This window comes from Drosophila montana, unplaced genomic scaffold (genome assembly GCF_035044405.1).
Source record: "Drosophila montana isolate Dmon_TW-CO22-7 unplaced genomic scaffold, ASM3504440v1 contig_3266_1, whole genome shotgun sequence".
Taxonomy (NCBI): Eukaryota; Metazoa; Arthropoda; class Insecta; order Diptera; family Drosophilidae; genus Drosophila; species Drosophila montana.
The window spans coordinates 245,630-266,011 of NW_026998148.1; the positions used below are offsets into that span (position 1 = coordinate 245,630).

General features: G+C 42.8%; 1 protein-coding gene across 1 annotated transcript in view; it reads left to right on the forward strand.

The window, feature by feature from the left end:
- tutl (turtle) overlaps window positions 1–20,382 on the forward strand; it is a 47,157-nt gene that overhangs the window by 5,778 nt on the left and 20,997 nt on the right. The window contains 2 exon segments of the mRNA XM_064690449.1: window positions 16,158–16,652; window positions 19,765–19,886. Coding sequence (XP_064546519.1) covers window positions 16,217–16,652; window positions 19,765–19,886 — 558 coding nt within the window. The 5' untranslated portion in view covers window positions 16,158–16,216.

The following is a 20,382-nucleotide window of genomic DNA, read 5'->3' on the forward strand; positions in this document are numbered from 1 at the left end:
CGCAGTGCACGTGCAGGTTTTGCTGCAGGCGCGAATACAAATGATGTGTACTGGCCAAATATCACGTACATACTCGTCTGTGCGCCCACAGGTGCGAATATCGAATTTAACGTTACTCATGTCGCTTATGGAGCTCCCATTTTTGATGCATACTTTAAAGAGCATTTCTGCTATGATCAGTTCAAGTTTGCAAAATCTGAAATCAAATCAAACTTTGGCTTAACTCAAATATGTTTAACAAGTAAGAGGTTCTAGTCGGGAGCTCCCGACTAGGGGATACCCTGAACACTCTTCTTCCAATAGGCGATATGTATAAAATGAAAGATACTTGATGTATGTATATATACTATTCTGGAAGCTACATGTCAAGTTTGGTGACTCTAGCTCATATTATTTACCAAAATTGCTCAAAAAACAGGATTTCGATATCGATTTTTATCGATTACTTGGAAACGGGACAAGTTATCGAATATCGGAAACAAACTCGATCTGCGCGGGGACTAGGAGGACTTACAGCTAATATTTCAAGTCTCTAGCTCTTATAGGTTCTGAGATCCTTGCGTTCATACATACGGACAGACGGACGGACGGACAGACAGACATGGCTAGATCGACTCGGTTATTGATGCTGATCAAGAATATATATACTATATGGGGTCGGAGATACTTCCTTCTGCCTGTTACATACATTTTCAGAAATATATAATACCCTTTGTACCCACCAGAAGGAGTAATTACTGAAAGAAGCTACTAGGATACATCCCTGATTTAAATCTGATGTACTCATAACACACAATACAGCTCCCCTACTTATAGAGATTAGCATTTCAATCTGTATTTGGTATTCAAAAACATACATATTAAATATAAGGTCCTGGATGCCATATTTTCTGAGATGGTAAAAAGGGATTATATGACCGGTATACATTATTATAACCTTTTATGCATTTAATGTGTACAAAGTTTGGTTCGAAATTAGTTTTGTACTTACCACGGTCACAGACAGGCGAAGACAGGGAATGGAGGAGCCCGATACCTATACCGCGACATTTAGCTATTCTGTAAGCCGTACTGAATGAAATATCACATCCTGGAAAGAAATAAAAATCAGCGCCTGTAAAAATACACATAAGAAATAAGCAGGAAGCAGCCAGAGATGAAACAGGAAGTAAAACACGCACACACAGTGAATCGCTCGCAGCGTTAAAAGACAATGACGATGCAGGTTCCCAAAGGTTGGGGAAAGGCGCGGGTGCGGGTGCGGGTGCGGTGCCAGCATCTGTACACAGGAGATGGGTAAATATAAAGCACATACACAAAAAAAATATATATATATGTACACATATAACGATGCTGCTGGGCTGGTCGGCGTCAAACGTGAGGGAAAAATGTAAAAATAAAATATAATGGTTATGCAGTAGTCCCTGCGCATAGCCGCCCTGGACTTGGGCGATAATTTTTTATTTGTATGCCTACCCGTAAGCTAAATGTTAGCGCGCCAAAGTTCCCTAAACAAAGCAGGCGAACTCGCCCGAAGACCGAAGACGGAAGACCAAAGACAAAGGGGTGAGAACGGGCGACATCATACACACTTGGCCCCCAAAAACACTTTGTAGCCACGGTCGCCGTCAAGCTGCGCGTTATCCTTTGTGTAATTTTTGGTTTAATGAGGCAGCATTGGCAGCAAGAACTTGCCTCTCTACACCCCCCCACCCCCCCTGCGTCCCCCTCATACCCGTAATAGCTGGCAGTGCCAACAGGCACGCTTTTAACGATGCCGCACAGTAGGCAGCCATTTTTTTCACTCATACATTTTTATGACTGAAGCATTAAGTTAAAATTTGTGTTAAATATTTTATTGTTTTTATAGTCACATGAACACCTTAATTTTTATGTCTGCACAGCGACACAGGTCCTGCAAATTATGAATATTATTTAACGCTTCGTCTGTCGTAGAAAGTCACCTGAATTCCACCTGAAGTGGAAGGAAAGGCAGGGATTTCCTTCGCATCCTTTTTTCCCTAACTTGCCAACTTGGTGTGCGTGGGCTCATTAATAGTTTCGAACCTTTTTCCGATCGAACACCGGGGGGGTTTAATGCTGTACACAATTATTTCACCACCTGTCCGATTGCCAATGCATCGATTACGGGTTTAACTTGTATCTATGTCTTCAGGATGGGAGGAAGGAAGCATGAAATGAGGGGTATGGAATGGGTGTCGGGTTTCCTATTAATTACTCATTGCCATTTGTAAGCTCCGTTGCCGTGTCCAATTAAAAAGGACAAGGTAATTACTAACTATGCCAACAGCTCGAAAACCCGTGGGTTTGGTTCAAATACCGAAAAATTGTTGTTTCCATCGTTTTAAATTTCATTCAAGTGATTCCATGTGGACATGTCATCTATATTGAATAGTCATTGAGTATGTTCGCCATTCATGCAATGTCTGGTGTCTAATTAATTAGTCGTCAATGAAAGCTCTGAATAGGTCATAAATACATGAAGTAAAGTCAATATAGTAGTATGCCATTAATCTGTAGATATGGACCAGTAAATAGGACAGACGTGCACTTGCCGAATAATAACAGCTAAAGTAAATTATTTTTAGCATGCATAGGTTTATGGCACGTAACGTCGCTGAATTTGCAGATTTATTGCAGCTAAAATCCACGCTAATATAATGCATAAATCAGACTGCTCAAGTCAACATATATTCACTTGAATCGAGCATAAATAAGTTCGTTTGGCCGTAGACCTCAGCTCTACCTTCAGGCAAATGGCGAATGGCGAACGGGCCAAGTTCCGTCTACATGTGAGCCAAATGAAATTCAGCGAAAACGAATCATTTTGGCCAACCGATGGCTGGGGTTGGATGGATGCATGGCTACCCTAAATTGCTCGACGGCTATATTAGGTGCACACTTTTAGTAGAGCGCATCAGCCAGAGCGACAGAGAGAGAGAGAGAGAGAGAGAGAGAGAGAGTCCGTTAGGACGCAGGCGCTAACTCTCTGAACTTCCAGCGGTCCTGACAAATACTCTCATTAACTGCAAGGGAAATATCTGACAGCGAAAAAACTGGGTTTTTTTCATCTAGCAGCTGGCAGCGACTTAGCGGCTCATATTAAGCCTGGCTAATTGAAATATTGCATCTTAGGTCAGTTTGAGGCAGCCCGTGAGAACTTTTATGGCAATTGAGAAATGCCAGTGCTACCATTACGAACATCAGAACATGTCGAATCACTTGTGGAAAAGTGCGATGTGTTTCTACCAGCGCAGGTAGCTGTCGGCCGGTAAACTGTCTACAAAGCGGGGCTCTGCAAACCTGTCAAGCACTAATTAAAAAGCCATTTACTAGACGCGAATGTTGCCCAAAGAGAAAGATGCACAGATATCGTTTATACAAGTTGACCTTTCACACCACTGGATGTTGCTGTTTCAAATATTATTGTTATTATTGTGCTTGAAGCAACAAAGGGCGAAAAATATTTTCGAGTGTTTTTTTTTTAGACATTTCCACATCACTGGCCAACGCCAACTATCAGTGGACGCGTTAAGTTTTCAGCGGGCCTACGTAGCGGCATATTTTCTGAGCGCCTAGAGTCGAAAACATACTTCAATTCGTGAGAGGGAAACGGGAAACGAGTTGGTGCAAAACGAAACATAAAACTGGTTTTTGGGTCAAAAGCAAAGGGCTAGCCCGCTACTGAGGCCAGACAACGGCGAACTGGCAAACTTGTGATAATTATTCAATGAAGCCGAGATCTGAGACCTGAGTATAACGTCGACAAGCTGTCGCTGCAGAAGGGCTATGCTAAAGGGTTATCGAGTGGCTGACACACATAGACATCCACACATACACACGAAGACACACCGACCGACCCGACTGGACAGGTTAGCCAACGAAAGGTGAGCTCGCGCTGCCTGCCTGGCTACCGAAGCGAGCATCGCGGAGTACGGGTATAAGAGTCTCGAGTTAGTGTGGGATGGCTGCTGTCGATTCCCGCGCAGGTTCTCTCTCTGTTTTGCTCTCCTTCTGTTGCTCTCTTCTTCGTTGCTCTTGCTCTCCGGAAGTTGTGGTGGCTGCAATCATCGGGCAGCGCTAGTGCTTTATTCCTGACGCTGAGCTCGGCGCAGATTTAGTACTCAATTGTTGTGCTGCTACGGCGTACGTGAACGCGGACTGTGAAACACAACGTTCAGTTGTCTGTGAAGTTGTAAGTGCTGCCTGTGTCTGGTTTCTGTGCCTGTGTCGTGTCAGTGTCAGTGTGTGTGTGTGTGCGTGTGTGTGTGTCTGCCTCGCTTTATGCGCGTGTAGCTGTGTGTGTTTGTACATACATATGTACTATATATGTGAGCAAAGAAAAATTAGATAAATATTTTAAAAAAATTTAAAGCAAAAAGCGCAAACACCCAAAAACGTTCAACGAGCAGTGCATGAATTATGTGTGCGTGTAATATGGCATGGCTTCAATATTGAAAATACAAAATACTCGTAGCATAAAAGCAAAAAAAAAAAGCAGGGAGTGATTCTCAATTTGGTGCCTGCTATGAAGTTCGTGATTTTCACGCTCACTGTCAGAGGACCACACCCGCGCGGATGCACAGGTTACAAAAAGAAATACCAGCCGCTGTCGAGCTAGAGAAAAGAGACAGAGTCAGAGCCAGAGCCAGAGCGGAGCTGTAAGAAAAATTCCTGTTTTTGACTGCAACCCAAAGGATCACGCAGAGAGCAATGAGCGAAAGAGTAGGTCGTCGTTGTCAATAGCTCGCTCGAACGGCTGGAAGGCAGCAACCGTGTTCAAGTTCTAGCTGCGATGGGAGAAGGGGAAATGGCAACGCAGGGTAGTTGTCGTGCAGGATGTTTGCTAAAGTTGCGCAAGTGAATATTTCCCGCTATTTTAATCGGACATTAGGCGCTTACAAGCCCATTTTAAATCTGCATGAGCTGTTAAGAGTTTTTTGATAGAAAGTATGAAATGAGTATTGCCAATATATCTGAGTATTTAAATAAATACACATATAGTACCTTCTGTTGTGGATAACTTGCCCCTTTAAATCAAAGTTGGATAACATCCAACTACTTCATCATTTTGGTAGCCCAGGGACAGTGCATTGAATGATGAAAAATCAACTACCAAAATATTACCCAACACTTTGTTGGTATTTGGTCTGTTGTGGGAAACGCCGTTGGGAGCACGATTTTTGTGCCTGGAAAACTGGTGCTCAGCCAAGTTATGCAGTCAGCGGAGCGAATTTTCCAATAGAGAGCGTCACTGCGACGCTGAACCAAAAACCGAAACTGAAACAGAAACTGTAACAGAAACAGCAACATGGAGCTGGCTGTTCTGGCTGCTGTCGCACAACATTTGAGGCATTGCCTTTAAATTGGTAACGGACTGGTCGCGACACACAGCTGTGCTTTTGGCTCGAAAACGCAGTAAAAGGTTAGGCGACAAAACTAACTAACAAAGCCGTGAAACAGCGCAGGTGGACAAATTGTAAAAGTTGCGAAAGCGTTTCGTGAGGGCTCTAACAATCATTACACTCTGTGATAATTATATAATGCGTTCGAACACAAAATCGGACAGCGTGTCCTGATGCCAAATGAGTCACGTGCTTGGCAAACAAAATTTCGATTTGCTCTACCGTACTGTGTAACTGTGTGAGTGTGTGTGTGTGTGTGTGTGTGGGGCGTGAAATAGTCAAAGTGGGCACCCAATCGGGATTCGTATCAAACAACTTCCTTTGACCATATGCGATTACAACATCAAAATCGAACATAATTTTTTTTATTTTTACGCCGTATTGATTTTAGTTGTTGTGCATAAAATCGACGCTCGCCTCGCTTTCATAAGGGTGTGCGTCTGTTGATGTGTGTATGTTTATGCTTGGCCCTCGCGTTTATTTTACGTCTTATGTATTCTTTTTGTTCTCTACCCCGAAAATCGTTCCTTATTGTGTATAGCCAGCCCCACGTTAAAGTCAACGGCAACGGTTTCAAAGAGTCCGTCGGCAGCAGCCAGTTGTGAGGTCCTTCATCAAAACGCACACATACAACATAAATGTATAGGAAAGGAAAGTGTCATAAATCAAGCGATTATCCTGTAAACAAAGTGTAAAACGCGCTCACAGCTACAACGGAAAGTAAACAAAAACAACAAAAAATAACAAAAACAACATCAACAAAAACCGGAACCAACAACCCAACAAGGAGTTTTCCGCTGCCGAGACAGGCCCTAATAAAACCCGATTTGTGCCACGTTAAAAGCCAGAACACAACAACAAAAACAACAACAATTTAAGACTCAGTGCTTTTTATTACTTGAGCATTTAATTTTGCTGAGCTGCTGTTGGACATTTGCTGAAAGCCAACAACATTTTGGCCAAAGCTACTTGGCTGGGCATTTTCAGGAATCGCAGCGAAAAACAACGCACTACATTGGATTGGCTTTGAATACATTGTATAATGCTTGCGCAAGTGAGGTGAGTAGTCAATTGTTGAATCAAAAATCAAGTATTTTGTCGAAAAGTGCCAAAGGTGTTTGCCGAAAAACTAAATTCAGTTGCACCTGCTATGCAAGTTGACGGTTATAGCAAACAGAAGGGATGAAAATGTGATTACAATTTATACATTTTTCAATTACAATTGCAAAGTGTAAGTAAATGTCATAATTCAATTACAAAGCGTTTCATGGCATAAAAAATAAACACACACACAATCAGACAATGCACAACAGGCATAAAAACAGACAGTTCAACTGGGCCACAAAACAATCGGAAAATATGTGTAAAAGTATTCTGGCCATTTGTACAACGAAGGGCAGGGAGAAGCGAGTAGTTCAAGTTTGATTGCTTCTATGGTTTGGCTTGAGGTTTGCCCTCCTCGACTTCCCACTCTGCCGTAGCCAGAAGCCGACGGACAATGTAATTGAGGATTGTAAGCCCACAAGCGTGTATATCTATCTACTATCTCTTGATGAAGGCAGCACAAAAAACACAAATTCGGTTTTCGGTCTGAGCGGCAGTTGCAGCTGTTGCAAGTAGGAAATTGCAATTTCCATAAACAGAATTGCGTTTTGCTTGACTTAACCCTATGCCAATCAATATTTGTACAAACATTTATTTTGACTTTCGTTTTGTTTTAATTTAGCATTGATTACACACACACACACACACATACAAATTGTTGGCAGTTCTTCGAAGCAGTCTTCGGTGTTGTCTGACAGAGTTCAATGGCAATTGTTACAAATTGTTAATAATGATAAATGATTGTGTTTATCGTTTTTTTTTCAACACTGTCTTGTTGTTATTTGCTTGACTTTTGCTCCAAGTGTGCCCTGTTCGACCCCCAAAAAGGATTATATTTCCAGATGTGATTTGATAATATTTCATTCATTCGTTTTCATTGTGTATAAGGGGCTGCAAGCGAAGATTTTTCTTCGAATTTATATATGATTTGGTGATTTTTGAATTTTAGCTCTAATGCTCTCTAGTCTAAGGCACGCTAGCAGCTATTGAGCTGGACACATGCGCCTTTAGTCAGTTCTCAATATACCAACATTTGCTAAAATATATATACTTTATACTTTTGCAAACTAAGATGGATCGTTGTATTGATAGATTGTTGAATCCAGAAATAAGTAGATGATATATGACGCCGCTTAATGATATTTTCTCACGCTGGCAGCCAAAATACAAACGTCACTGAGAAAAAACTTGTAAACAAAATAGATTCCAAACAAAAAGTACCTATCGAGCGACGGCAAAATGAAAATATCAGAAAGCAAAAGAAAAAAAAAGAAAAACAAAAGCCTCTAAAAACAGCTCGGGACATAAGGGACGGAAGGCAGTTGGTGATGCTGCCATAAAAACATAAGCAGCGAGTGACCAGACCAGAGGCAGCCAGAGGCAGCGACTGGTCAGCCTTCCGCAGTTCATTGGAATTTCTGTTGAACGTGATACCAAATGGGAGCGAAATGGAGGAAACTGGAAGTGGAAGGGGTAGGGACAGAACGAGAGACTGAGCATCTGAAGAGCACTTGTATATTCTTTTATAGAGATAGGCGAGCAAAGCCAAAGAAAAAGTATACACAATGTGAAATGTGAAAAGCCGAGAAACTGAGAAACTGAGAAATTGTTGCTCGAGTCTGTTCATAATGATATATGTATTTATAAGTACAGCCGAATTTCCCCTCGATGTTCGACAGAGTTTTCGCTCAGTTTGAATGCTGAGCTGTTTATGTTTGTTTACACACACTCCAAAAAGCTGTTATATGTGGATAGATGGCGCCCAAAAACTGGCGCGCGTTATGACGCGAATGCTGAGCACAAAACATAAGCTCCGAGAAGCTCTGGAGTTATGCGATATTCACCACAACGGCGATCAGCTCGAGTTGAAGTTCTACCAGCTAAGATCTACGATAGTTGTATAAGAGAGCTATTCGCTGAATTGCCTCTATCTGGGCACTAACTTGTTTTCCAACCCGAGACCAAGCCCGAACTCGAATTCGACAGATACACAGAATTTCCTGTATTAGCAGCTGTGCCAATTTAATGACGTCAGGAAAGGTTGGGTTGTGAGCGTCGCGACGTCGCTGCAAAATGCAAAATGCGACTTGGTGCATCAAGATGCATCAAGCTGCTGTAGCCATAGATCTGCGCACTTGGCAGGTAGAAGGAAAGCCGAACAATGCAAGTATTATTGAATTTCCCTCATTATTTCAACTGTGGCTTCACAGTACACACAGTACACTTACCTCTAAGCGCTGGGCATTGTTTGGCAGTGAAGCATTCAAATTGACCTAGTTGATGGCTTGCTTTTACAGTAATACAAAAATCCGTTCTGGTAGGGTATTACAGGGCACACGCATTTTCGAATAGGACAAGGACAAGGATTTAAGGCTGACACTTCTTGGCTTTGCCGTACCTTAGACAGGACTCGACTCTGAATTCCAAGAAAGATGAGTTGCTTGTATTGCACATTTTTACGGCAGCACAAAAACTTTACCGAAATACTTGCAGTTACTTCGGTAGTAGCCACCACTTTAATTTCATAACTTTGTTCTTTACTTTCTAAAGCTATGCGGGCTCCTTTTGCTTTGTTACGGCCAAACTTTGAAGTCAAAATGGGCTGAAAGCTTACACAGTCCCTTTTTGTGTGAGAAAACCACAAATTGAAAGTAGAATGCAGTACTTTGTGCTAGAAAAATTAAATATAGAACAATAAGATACGAAGAAGGGCAACCGAAGCAAATACAGAAAAAATATATTGCTAAATTAATATTTAAATGTGGTTGATGCATTAAAGCAAACAATATCCTAAACTTGTGGCAAGCAAACATTAAATATCTCCTTTGGCCACAATGACATTCCAATTTGACAGAACTTACCCCAATCTACCCTAGCATAATTTGTACTCGATGGTCTCGGGACTAGACCCTCGAGCTGTTCGCTTTTGGGTGGGCAAATGTTGAGTGGCGAGTGCTGTTTTGAGTCCAGGCTTTCGTTAGAATGCCACCAACTCGGACAGTTTTCCTGTGAACTGCTGTTGTAAAGTGTTTGGTGTTCATTATTTCGTAGTACCTATTAAAGTAATTTGCCACATTTGTCGCCGGCCATTAGGCGCTATTAAAGCGCAATCAGAACGATTCCACCATCTTGTGGGCCGAGCCAATACTTGAGAATCAATTTGAACAACGAAAAAGTTGTGAAACTTGTTGGTGCACGAACCCTTTTTTATTAGTTTTGGAATATCGAGAGGACGCCGCAGCAAAAGTCTCGCAGGGCTTCCATTTTACAGGGATATTCAGACCACAGCCACGACACAATGCCGTCGCGTATACACTCTACGTACAGTTCAATGGACTCTTCGACAGCAAAAAACCGAGCTTATGAGTATGGCGCAAAATGTGCTGATATTACTTTGTGTGTGTTTGTGTGGGACTGTGGGTTGATGTACAAGAGGCTTCTAAGCCCTGGCGCGATGAAAATCAATATTCTGAAAGGGGCTGAGGCTCTAGCGTACTGTTCAAAAAATCATTGAACCAAGCAAATAAAAATACATATATGTACATACTATATATATATACATAAAGGATTCTTGCGGCGTCAAATTACAAGACGAAAGTAAAGTTCGTTGTGGGGATCGCTTACATATTTTTAATTGCACCTTTTTTTTTTTATAACTGATTTGATGTGGTTTTGGGTCGACTTTAATCTGCATTCCTGCCCTCAGCCTCTACTTTAAGACATGGAAATTCTTTTTTGCATAATGGGAAAAGTTTTACACTTCAGTCATGATTTGCTTTCCTTTTGCTCGCAGCATTTTTTCTGATGCAGCGGCCAAAAGACGTGCCTGTCAAAAGGGGTGGGCATGATGGCGCAGAAGGGCGAAGGGACTTGTGGGCAGGGCGTTATCGCCTCGAGTCGAGTGTTAAAGTTTTTTTTTTTGCCTGCAACTCGTTTCAGAATTCTTCTCTGTACTTAAGAAGGAGAACTCAACTTTCTGCGTTCTTTAAATACCCAAGTATCGCAACTTACTGACGGACACGTCCGTTGAGAAAGGTGAGGATGGTCGTTTAGTAAATTTGCTCCTGTATTCATAATGTTATTTTTTAAAATTTATTTTTATATATAATCAGATGGTGACAAGAATAATATTACTGTTAGTCTTGGTAGTCAAAGATATTAAGAGGTAAGGCTACTTTTTCTCCAAGTTAATCTTAAAATCAATAGGCCATTCAAAGAGAAGAGCGGTCGTCAATCCTTCTAAGTATTTGTGAACAATAAAAGCAATAAAGCTTTAAAAGTTAACTTGATTGTTGGTAGTTGAGCTTGCCTTGGCAAAGGTTGGATAAGGTTGGTCCGGTTCAAGTTGACTTGCGAAGTCCTTTGGAGGTATCTTCCGCTGTTTCCTTTTTATAATGATTGTTTGCTCGTCGTTCATCTTGGCAGCACAAATAATAACAAAACTTTTATTATACATTTTTCTTAATCGAAATGCCGCAATTAAGCATGAAACATAAAACTTTTCTCCTCTACTCTGATGGCGCCTGCTCGTCCTTTTTCGTATTTTTCCTTTCCTTTCCTTTTCTTCTTCTGGCGTTCTGTTTGCGTTTGGCACTTCGGGATTGACGCAAAAACGTCCATTGTGAACCACCGCTGCTATACCACCCATACACACCCACACACACCCTCACAGCCTCCATGCAGCTTGTGCTCTGTTGATATCTGAAATAATTTTGCACTTTCATAATTTGAGAAAAATATTTTCTGAGAAAAACTCGAAGCGACTTCGGAGAAGAAAAAAATAAAACAAGTACGGAGTAAACTTTGTGCCGTTTGCGAAATATTTTAAGGAATTTAATTTCTGCAAAGTAAAGTGACGCGACGTTGGTAAATTGCAAAAAAAAAAAATTATGTATGTCGAATAAGTGAAAATCATGTGAAATAAGAAATTGAGAGACAGTTTGTGCAGTGTCATTGATGACACTGGGGGCTCATCAGGCGAGCAGGCAATAATGACGAGCAAAGAAAAGAAATGAAATTAAACAATTCATTATGGAATCTCTGAACCCATATGTCGGCGAAGCCAACGACGACAGTGGCCAACAACAAAGAAGCCATTCTGTCTGGGCACCAAGCCTGAATGAAAATTTTTGTTGCGTAATAGCCTTTGAATGGCAGTGATAAAAGTGAAAACTAAATGAAAAGCAGAAATTTATTGTAAATAATATAAATGAGCAGCCGTAACATTGCTACCTAAGCTATTGCTCTTCGTCTTGATGAGGATACAGTATAGAGTATTGTGCGACTGTCCAAAAGTTTTGCCCTCAGACGGACGGACGGACAGACGGAGGGACAAAGGCCATATAATTTCCTGGCAAGCCAGACTCGCACTCGCACTCTCACTCGCTCGTCCCGCCCAACTACAGCTATTTATGCACACGCCAATAGACAGGCAGCCTTCGCTATGAGCGAACCGACTCTCTGTCTTCATTCCGACCAAATTAAATTTGAAAACGTGGGGCGGGCGCCAGTCATTTGACCATTACGGCCTGCGCCTGCTCCTGGCCATCCACTGTGATGTGCTCTGCGCCGCACAGGAACCCGCAAACATCCTGTTGATGTCAGCAAATTTTATTTATTTGTGGTTCGTGTTGTATTACAACATTTTAGAGCAATTAAAATTGTACAATGGCCCATGCTCGCCCCATTCCCATTCCCGTGCCCTGCATCGTTTGTGCTGCTGTTTCCCGAGGACAACATGGCTGCTGACCTAGCTGGGCCACAGCTTATTTGGCCGCATTTCTTTTAGTGCCTTTATAATGATATATTGACTTTGGCTGACCCCCCCCTCCAGAATTTCTACATGCTACAGCTTACCTAATGGCCGTGAGTAGCTGATGGTTAGTCCTAATTGCTTCTGCGGCAATGTGACATTTTATTAGATTAAACGATGGCCGTTACTTTGAGTCCTCTTTGGCGACTTGAACTCAGGCTTACCTTATTAACACACGCAGGATCAGTTTGCCAATTCTTATACTTATACACACAAATTATTTAAATTAGGAAGATAATAAAAGCCGAAGGACAAGCCGCATATTTTTCGATGGAAATATGCGCCAGTCATTCGAAAAGGATTCACTGCGGCAACAATGAAGATAATAAAGATGACAGCAGCGGCATTGCGGCTGGCTCCAATTTTTTCACACGCGGCCTACATAATACATGGTGACCTTTCTTCTTCTTATCCCCACTATTTTATTTACCATGGCGCTTTCATGCATATGAGCTCCTGTAAGGCTCCTCCAACTTAAAGGCACAAATGTAATCCAAAACGGACGACCTATTTCATTACAGATTTAATTCGAGCAATGCGGCGTTTGAGCGATACAGTCCAATGCTTGGGGTTGCGACTGGCAATTGCTTGTCCCAATGCTTTTGCGGTTTTCCTCATGCTTCTTCTTGGTATTTTTGGGGCATGTACAAGTGCATACATATATGGCCTCGCTGGCTTCACTTAGTCTGGCCCGCGCAGCAACACAATAAGCAAAAATTGTACAAATTTTGTTTTGCACTTAAGAGCGCACTATTTATATATATATATACAGACATAAATGTCCCAGGGCGACGAGTACGAGCAGTAGAGAGGGTTGAGCTGGACAGCCACTTGCAGTTATTAGAGTGGCATGCCGTGTTTGGATTGTTTCTGGGCTGAAACCCTTGTGCTCTTGATTTGAAGATGTTGGCTGGGCTGTTTAATGGGCTGCTTGTAAGTAAATTGTATACAAGACGTTTAATTAGTGTTTGAAAATAATCTAACCGAAGGCCGAACGCTGGAAAATAACTCTGCAGTAACTGCCTCAAGTCCCTGTCCTGTTTAAATTAAAAATTCTGTGGTCTGATAATGTAAATGAGCGTGCATTAGCTGTCTTTCAAAGATCAGATGTGAACAGGCTCGTAATGCGTTGGTCGCCAAATTGACCGCTGCCCATTTTTACATCAGTGTGCAGTCAACCAAAAGCTTTCATCCATCGCCGCATCCGCATCCGATTCTTTGGAAGCAGCAGCGGAAACGGATGCCATAAAGTGCTGCCACCACACAGGGCACAAAATGAAATGGCGGCGCGTCAACGGCCACGTCCACGTCCACTCATTGGAATGGCTTCCATGGCACACTGCGAGATGATTACTGGTTGCCCACCTCTGTCTCTGTTATAATGACAACGATGTGGCCGAAAATTTAGTTATGAGTCTCATGGTGCAGGCAAACATGGATACATGCGCATACACAAGCATAGAGCGAGTGTCTGTGTATGTTAGCCGAACCAATCAACTGATTTGGCGCCAACCACATCCTAGGCCCAGGCAGCAACAGCCGTCAGTCTCACTGTCCCAACGTACTTCATTTAATGAACACCGCACACAATCGACTGGTTTGCATTTGGCTACGTGTAGCAGCAAATGCAATTCGTTTGCTGATTTGTCATTGTTAGCTGGTTCCACAACAAAGATGGCCGCCGCAGTCGCCATCAAATGTTGACCTGCCGCCTGCCACTTCTCCGATTTTGCCATTTTCGTCCATCGTTCGACATCCGGCGTCCATTATGCGATGTTCGAGCTCAACTTGAGCTGATTTACAAATGAAATCATACGCTATGGCGGGTTTTTCGGTAATGAAAATTCAGCCATAAGGGAAATCATTTTTCCGGCTTTTGTTCTATTTTAGTTGGCTCTCTCTGCCCCACCCCGTCCCGCCTCGTTGGTGTTCGCCCCTGTCTGCTTGTGTGACCAGGACGAAAATGTGCAGATTGTCTAATGTGATTTTCGCTGCTAGCTGACTGGTTTGTGGGCCTTTAGTTTTGATGCGGTAGTTGGCGGCGGCTCTGAGCTCGAGCCAGGTAATGGCCACTCGTTCACGTTGCGCACACGCTTCATAAATAAATTTCGTTTTAATCAACTTGTCATAATGCCAAAACGCAAAAAGTTTTCATAATGCTTGACGTTATTAAAATTGTACATGTCATGCCAAAAGGATTTAAGTCGACGCATGAGCGCATCCCGGCAGAGGCTGTCGCAAAGTTTTCAGGGCTCTCTCTCAGTATATCGCTCTTCATCTCTGTGTGTCCTTGCAAATGGTACAAAAATGTTGTAACCAAATGTAAACTTCATTCAAGAATATGACATGTGCATCTGTGTGCCAACATTTTTGGGAGGAAATTAAATGAATATGTTCGCAAGGGTATTCAAACTTCGTTGCTGTTTCTTGTGACTGTCGTTTATTGTTTATCGTGTGTTTTTTTTGCTCTCTCCCTGGCCATTAACTTATGCATTAAGAGATCGCTAATGCCGTCAGAGATGCGCACAAAGGTAACCGCAACACCGCTGCCACAGCCCTTCAAAATTGATATTAAACATAATGAGTTGCCTTCTCCTCTATCCATATACGGGAGTCAGGGAGTCAGCTCGCAAGGTATTTCTTGTGCGTATCTATCCATAGGTGCGAGAGTGCAAACTCGAGTTACTTAATTGCAGTAGCAACATTTAATAAAGGTGAAGCAAAGATTTCCCTCGCATCTACACGGCAAGCAGGCAAGAGAAACTCGTTACAAAAACGCTTTTCTAGCGTTTTAAAATGCCAGAGCATGTGTGCTATGTGGGAATATTGCTCTGCCTGTGTGTGTGTGTGTGTACATTTTTTATGCTGATGCGAATGTTAATGGAATGTTATTGTCAGGTTTGCCTAGATTGGTGGGCGAATAAATGCTGAATGTTAGACTAGAAATTAAGGGAATTCCATTTAAAGCTTTTGCAAATAATTTAATTAAAAATACCTTTTAGCCTGAGAGGAGTATTACGATTAATTCTATTGCATACTTGTGGGGGGCGACAAACGCCGAATGTTGCTAATTGTGGACACAATCCCTTTTAATTAACTACTCAGCAAACAGGGACCATACATATATATCACCTAGTCCTAGATCCCCAGATAAGGCCCAACTATACAACAATGGCCGCTCACGGCATTCAACACAAGTTTTACATTAAAACGGAAAGTTTTAGTGGCAAACAGCGCAAGGAAAAGTTTTCGCTATTTGTATAGGCGCAACGCAATTTAATGGGTCGCCTTTTGTCTTCCTTCGCAATTTCCCCGCATTTCTCCCTCACCTGGCCCTTATCAGCTTGTCTGCCTTGTAGCTACAACCTATTAGCTGCTTAATTTTATGTATAAGTGTGTGTTTGGGTGTGTATGCAAAGGTGCTTGTCTCACGGCTAACGGGCGTTCATATGGAAAACTTTTGTTTATTAATTTGTCATCTATGATGAGTAGTTTGTATGATTTCGATCCAATACTAAACTTGTAGGCTTTGCACTCGCTTCAAATAAGCTGCGGCACAACATACATAATACATTTCGACTGTTGATGGGCTCCAAATACACAACACAAGGGAAATTCAGACTGATTGCCAGGTTCGAGCTGACAGGCTCCGCGAGGATGTCGCCTGTCTGCTGGCATTGATGGTTGGCGAGACAGCTTCATCAAATGCAGCCAGGTGAGCTGGCGGGCCATGTAGGGACTCTGTAAGACAAATTGTATGCCGCTGCACTTGAAACTACTTAAATGCATTTCCATCTTTGTACTCTCTGTTACAGATGACGCCACTGCAAGTGAGAACGATACGTTAGGCGGCGTTGACTATGGGACCAGAGGCATGGGCGTGTGTGCGGACCCTGGGTCTTATCGATGGTGTCAGGCATTGAGCCGGTCGCGTTCGTCGTGCGCCACAAATACAAAGCTACCAACAGGAAAGCAACATCAGTCGCAACAACAATCAGACACAATCAGCGAAAGTACCAGAGCAGAGTCAACAATCGTAGCATTCGCATTGAGAAGAGCTACGGCGATTCACGCCGCTTCGACTCAAACGCTGACGGCATCGCCGCCGAAAACGGCTGCGTTCACGGTGAAAGCGACGAGCAGGAGACATTACGACGAGGACGACAACGACGTCGCCGAGGACGTCGACGGTTGCGCTAGTGCCGCCAGAACCTGCCACGTCAGCGGCGGATCTATAAAGACTCTGAAATTTGTACTGATTTGGCTGCTTGCCTTATTGGCAAAAAATGCACAAGCTCACAATATACCAGGTAAGTGGGATTTGAAGCGGGGCCAATCAAAGTACTATCGTTTAATTACACGTTTGGCAAATCGCGTAAAACCTTTTACTGCTGCAATATATCTAAAATACAGCTCTTGTCAAGACCGCCAACAAAACCTATTGATTGCTGTCGGTTCGGGCTAATTTCACCCGTAAAGTGGCAACAGAATATTGCCATATGTGGGCATAGTATTAGGCCAGGCCAGGTTAGGCAGCACTCTGTGTGTGTGACGTTTCGCATAGATTCATTTTTATTTGGTATTCACGAAAATTTAATGGTGCACAATAAGCGGCTTACGTGAGGGCAAAGCTGATTACATTTGGCAATTAGTTGACAGTTGGTTGAAGTGCGGCGGCACGAGATTGTAATGGCAGCTCCGAGCGACCCGCTTCTCTGCACAAATTTATAGGCAACTAAATATGTATGTACACTTGTACATGTGCATATTAATATTACAAATATAGGCAGCCATTAGAGAGAGAGAAAGAGGGGAGAGAGAGAAAGAGAGAGAGAGAGAGAGCAGCTCGACAAACGTGACAGGCACTTGGGAATTTCATTTTCAATGTACCACTAGTAAAGCTAGACGGGTCCGTCCTGAATGCCTGCTTTAATGTACCGTAACGTTCTTCAAATGAATTAAATTAATTTAGCCGAAAATTGAAAATCCGCTTGGGATTTCTATAGCAGCCAACGGATGGCCACTTCGTGCGCGGTCGAAAGGTCAATTGCCAAGTACGCCTCAAGGCGCGTCACTTAGAAAGGCGGTGGGCGTTCTGCGGCATGCGGAATGCGGCGGGCGCCCTGAAATGAGTTCCGGGAAAATGTTATGGTACTGGCAGGCGCTAGGCTAGTTGCTGCCCGGCGAACGACTCAACTTTAAACCGTGAAAACAAAGTGCGCTGCTGAATAACTTAAGGCAAGTCGGGAGGACATGAAGTGCCTGCTGCCTGCTGCCAGCGTTGACTGCTTTGGCTGGAGGACATTTTAAATTGTATAATGAGACCACTTTTGCATGTTAACGCAATCAAAAGGCACGACATAAAAAATACCAAACATCAACGGAAAGGCCAGGCTCGCGTGGGTAGCTGCTTCCTGCTAACCCTCGAGTGGCTGGCGACCTGTCTGCAGCATTATCAAAGGGCAATAGACGCTCAAGAGTCCTGACTGTCCTGACTGTACGTACACACACAGTCATTCGTTGTTGTTTCTGTACATTTTTCATGTTGCTTTTTGTGCAATAGGCAAAAGTGTTGCCTAAGCTGGCCAAGTTAACAGAAATTTATGCAAATGCCAAAGTCAACAAGCGTTCATTGCATAATATGAGAGAGACAAAGAAACATCGAGCCAGTGACTGACTGATAAAGTGTATGAGCGACGGGTAGACTAGCTGACAGGCGAGACGAGCTAACAGATGCGGCAACTAGGCCGCCTGCAGCTGAGCTCCTGGTCTAACTGACAGGCCACCTCCCTTCCCGACCACCCATTGGCTATCCTTTCCCTCGACACAGGCCTTTTCTTTTGCTCTGCGCATGTCTATAACTATGCAGTAGATATATTAACTTTATCTTTTGCCATGGCAAACTACTTCGATGATATTATATATAAGCGTATCACTTAATATACTCTATTTAAAGATTAATTTTGCACATTCGAATATCCCCCAATTGCTGCCCCACATCTGGCAACAACAATAGCCTTGTCAAAAGCTGCTTGTTAACAAGTTTGTCCATGCTCTGTCTTTAACTGTCCTGGCCCCCCCCCCCCTCCCCCCGCGTGTGTCTGTGGGTGTGTAAAAGGATGCTACAGGGCATTGCAACGTTTCGTTGTGCTGCTGTTTCCGACTATTCATTAGCATTTCCGTTGTAGACCAAGAACCACCGTGTTGTCAACGGCAACGGGTCGATTCGTGCAGGACTGCGACATGCAAGCAATTTCGGCAATTAAAGCTTTGCACGTGCGGCTTTAAGCACACACAAGGAATGCGGGCTGGCCATTGTATCCTTCTGCTTCTGTTAGCTTGACAGTTTCGTTTTAAGCAGATCACCAGGGCAACCGTGAGAGGGCTGTCAATCCAGGGGCCAGTCTGCCAATTCCAACATAAAGTGTTGACGACTGCAGTCGACAGTCACCTCAGCCTCGAACAGACAGTTGACAAACGCTAATCAAATGTCACGTTCCGCACAACGAATGGATACAAAAAAAATACAAGCGAACGAGAATAACCTTTCACACACAAACGTCAGTGATGGGAGGTGGAGAATACGTCCCTCCATTCTATATAGTTAACTGTACAGTTTGTACAATTGTTCGAAATAATTAAAGTGGATAATACCTAGAATATTTTGTCGATACCTTATCTGTGAAATGCTTCACAAGTATCCTTGCCACAATTAATAGCCTCTATTGTGTGACTAGTTAAGTCTTGGGAAAAAAATCAAAAATCGAAATCAGCAAACTTGAGAGTTCGTATCAACCTGCATCTGAAAAGAGGCAAAACGTACAACTCAGGAAATATCAGTCAGAAGCCTCCACTTGACATGTGACCGATGCGGCTATCAACGATTCCATTTAAAAGCAACCCGGTTCGCTTCTGTCGCGTTGTCAGCCAATGTCCTGTGAAAAAAAAAAACGTCAATGGCATGCCAATGCATCCTCGAAAGCCCTCTACAAAAGCGGCGATTCCGCATAGCAGCGACCTGGGCCCCGGATCCTGCATACTGGACCGGGCAAATGTCAAGCTAACTTAGTAAATCGTGCAGAATGTCACGTAAACACAGAAGTACGGTGATAGCGGGTGCAGAGGGAGAGATGACATTGAGTGGGGCGCGGCTTATGGATTGGGCATTTTATGGGCGCGGCACGAGAAGGACTCTTCAATAAGTAAGAGATTGAGTACACGCAGATTGCACATCAGGTCAGCGAAACATTTGAGCCATCAATCAATTGACGTCAAAAGCTTTCAGCTTGTCTCGAGTCGAGGAAGGAAATAAACGTCCGATGAACGTTGTACGATACATTGTTACATTCAGGACTTTTATAAATATCAAAAATATGCATGCAATTACCTTTAAATGTTATGCCTGTTTTCAACTATTTACAGAAGACGCTGTGCACATCACAGCCATACTGGGCGAGGGTGTCGTCTTCAATTGCCACGTTGAGTTCCCCAACGATCATCCGGTGCCATATGTCCTGCAGTGGGACAAGAAGGTGAGCGAAACGGTACGATATCACAGATAAAATTTCTTCTCTAAACTCTCTTTTTTACATTGTCGTTTGATACGCAAAAAGCTAAAGAAAGTAAGAAACAGATAGACAAAGTCGATGAAAGCGCGACAAATGTAACACAGTAAACGAATTACTTACATATCTCAAAGTTTTCGAACTCTTAAACTTCTAAACTACCCACTTACATAATTACTACTATATGAGCATCCCTTAACTAATCAATATTCGGTTGGCTATTTGCATATACTTATGTTCTATTCTGTTCTGTTCCCCTGTTCATTTTCAATGTTTATTTAACAAATATGACTAATATATGTATTAACTGCCAATTAAGGCAAAAAGCCAGCATTTAAGCTCGACAGTGCGTATGCGTAATTATGCGAAATTGTTGTAAATTAGACGTAACTTCTATTTTTCAGTTAAAGATTATATGTGCTCTGATTTGTATGCGGCTTTTGCTACTGCAATATGACACTATTGTTAATGCCAA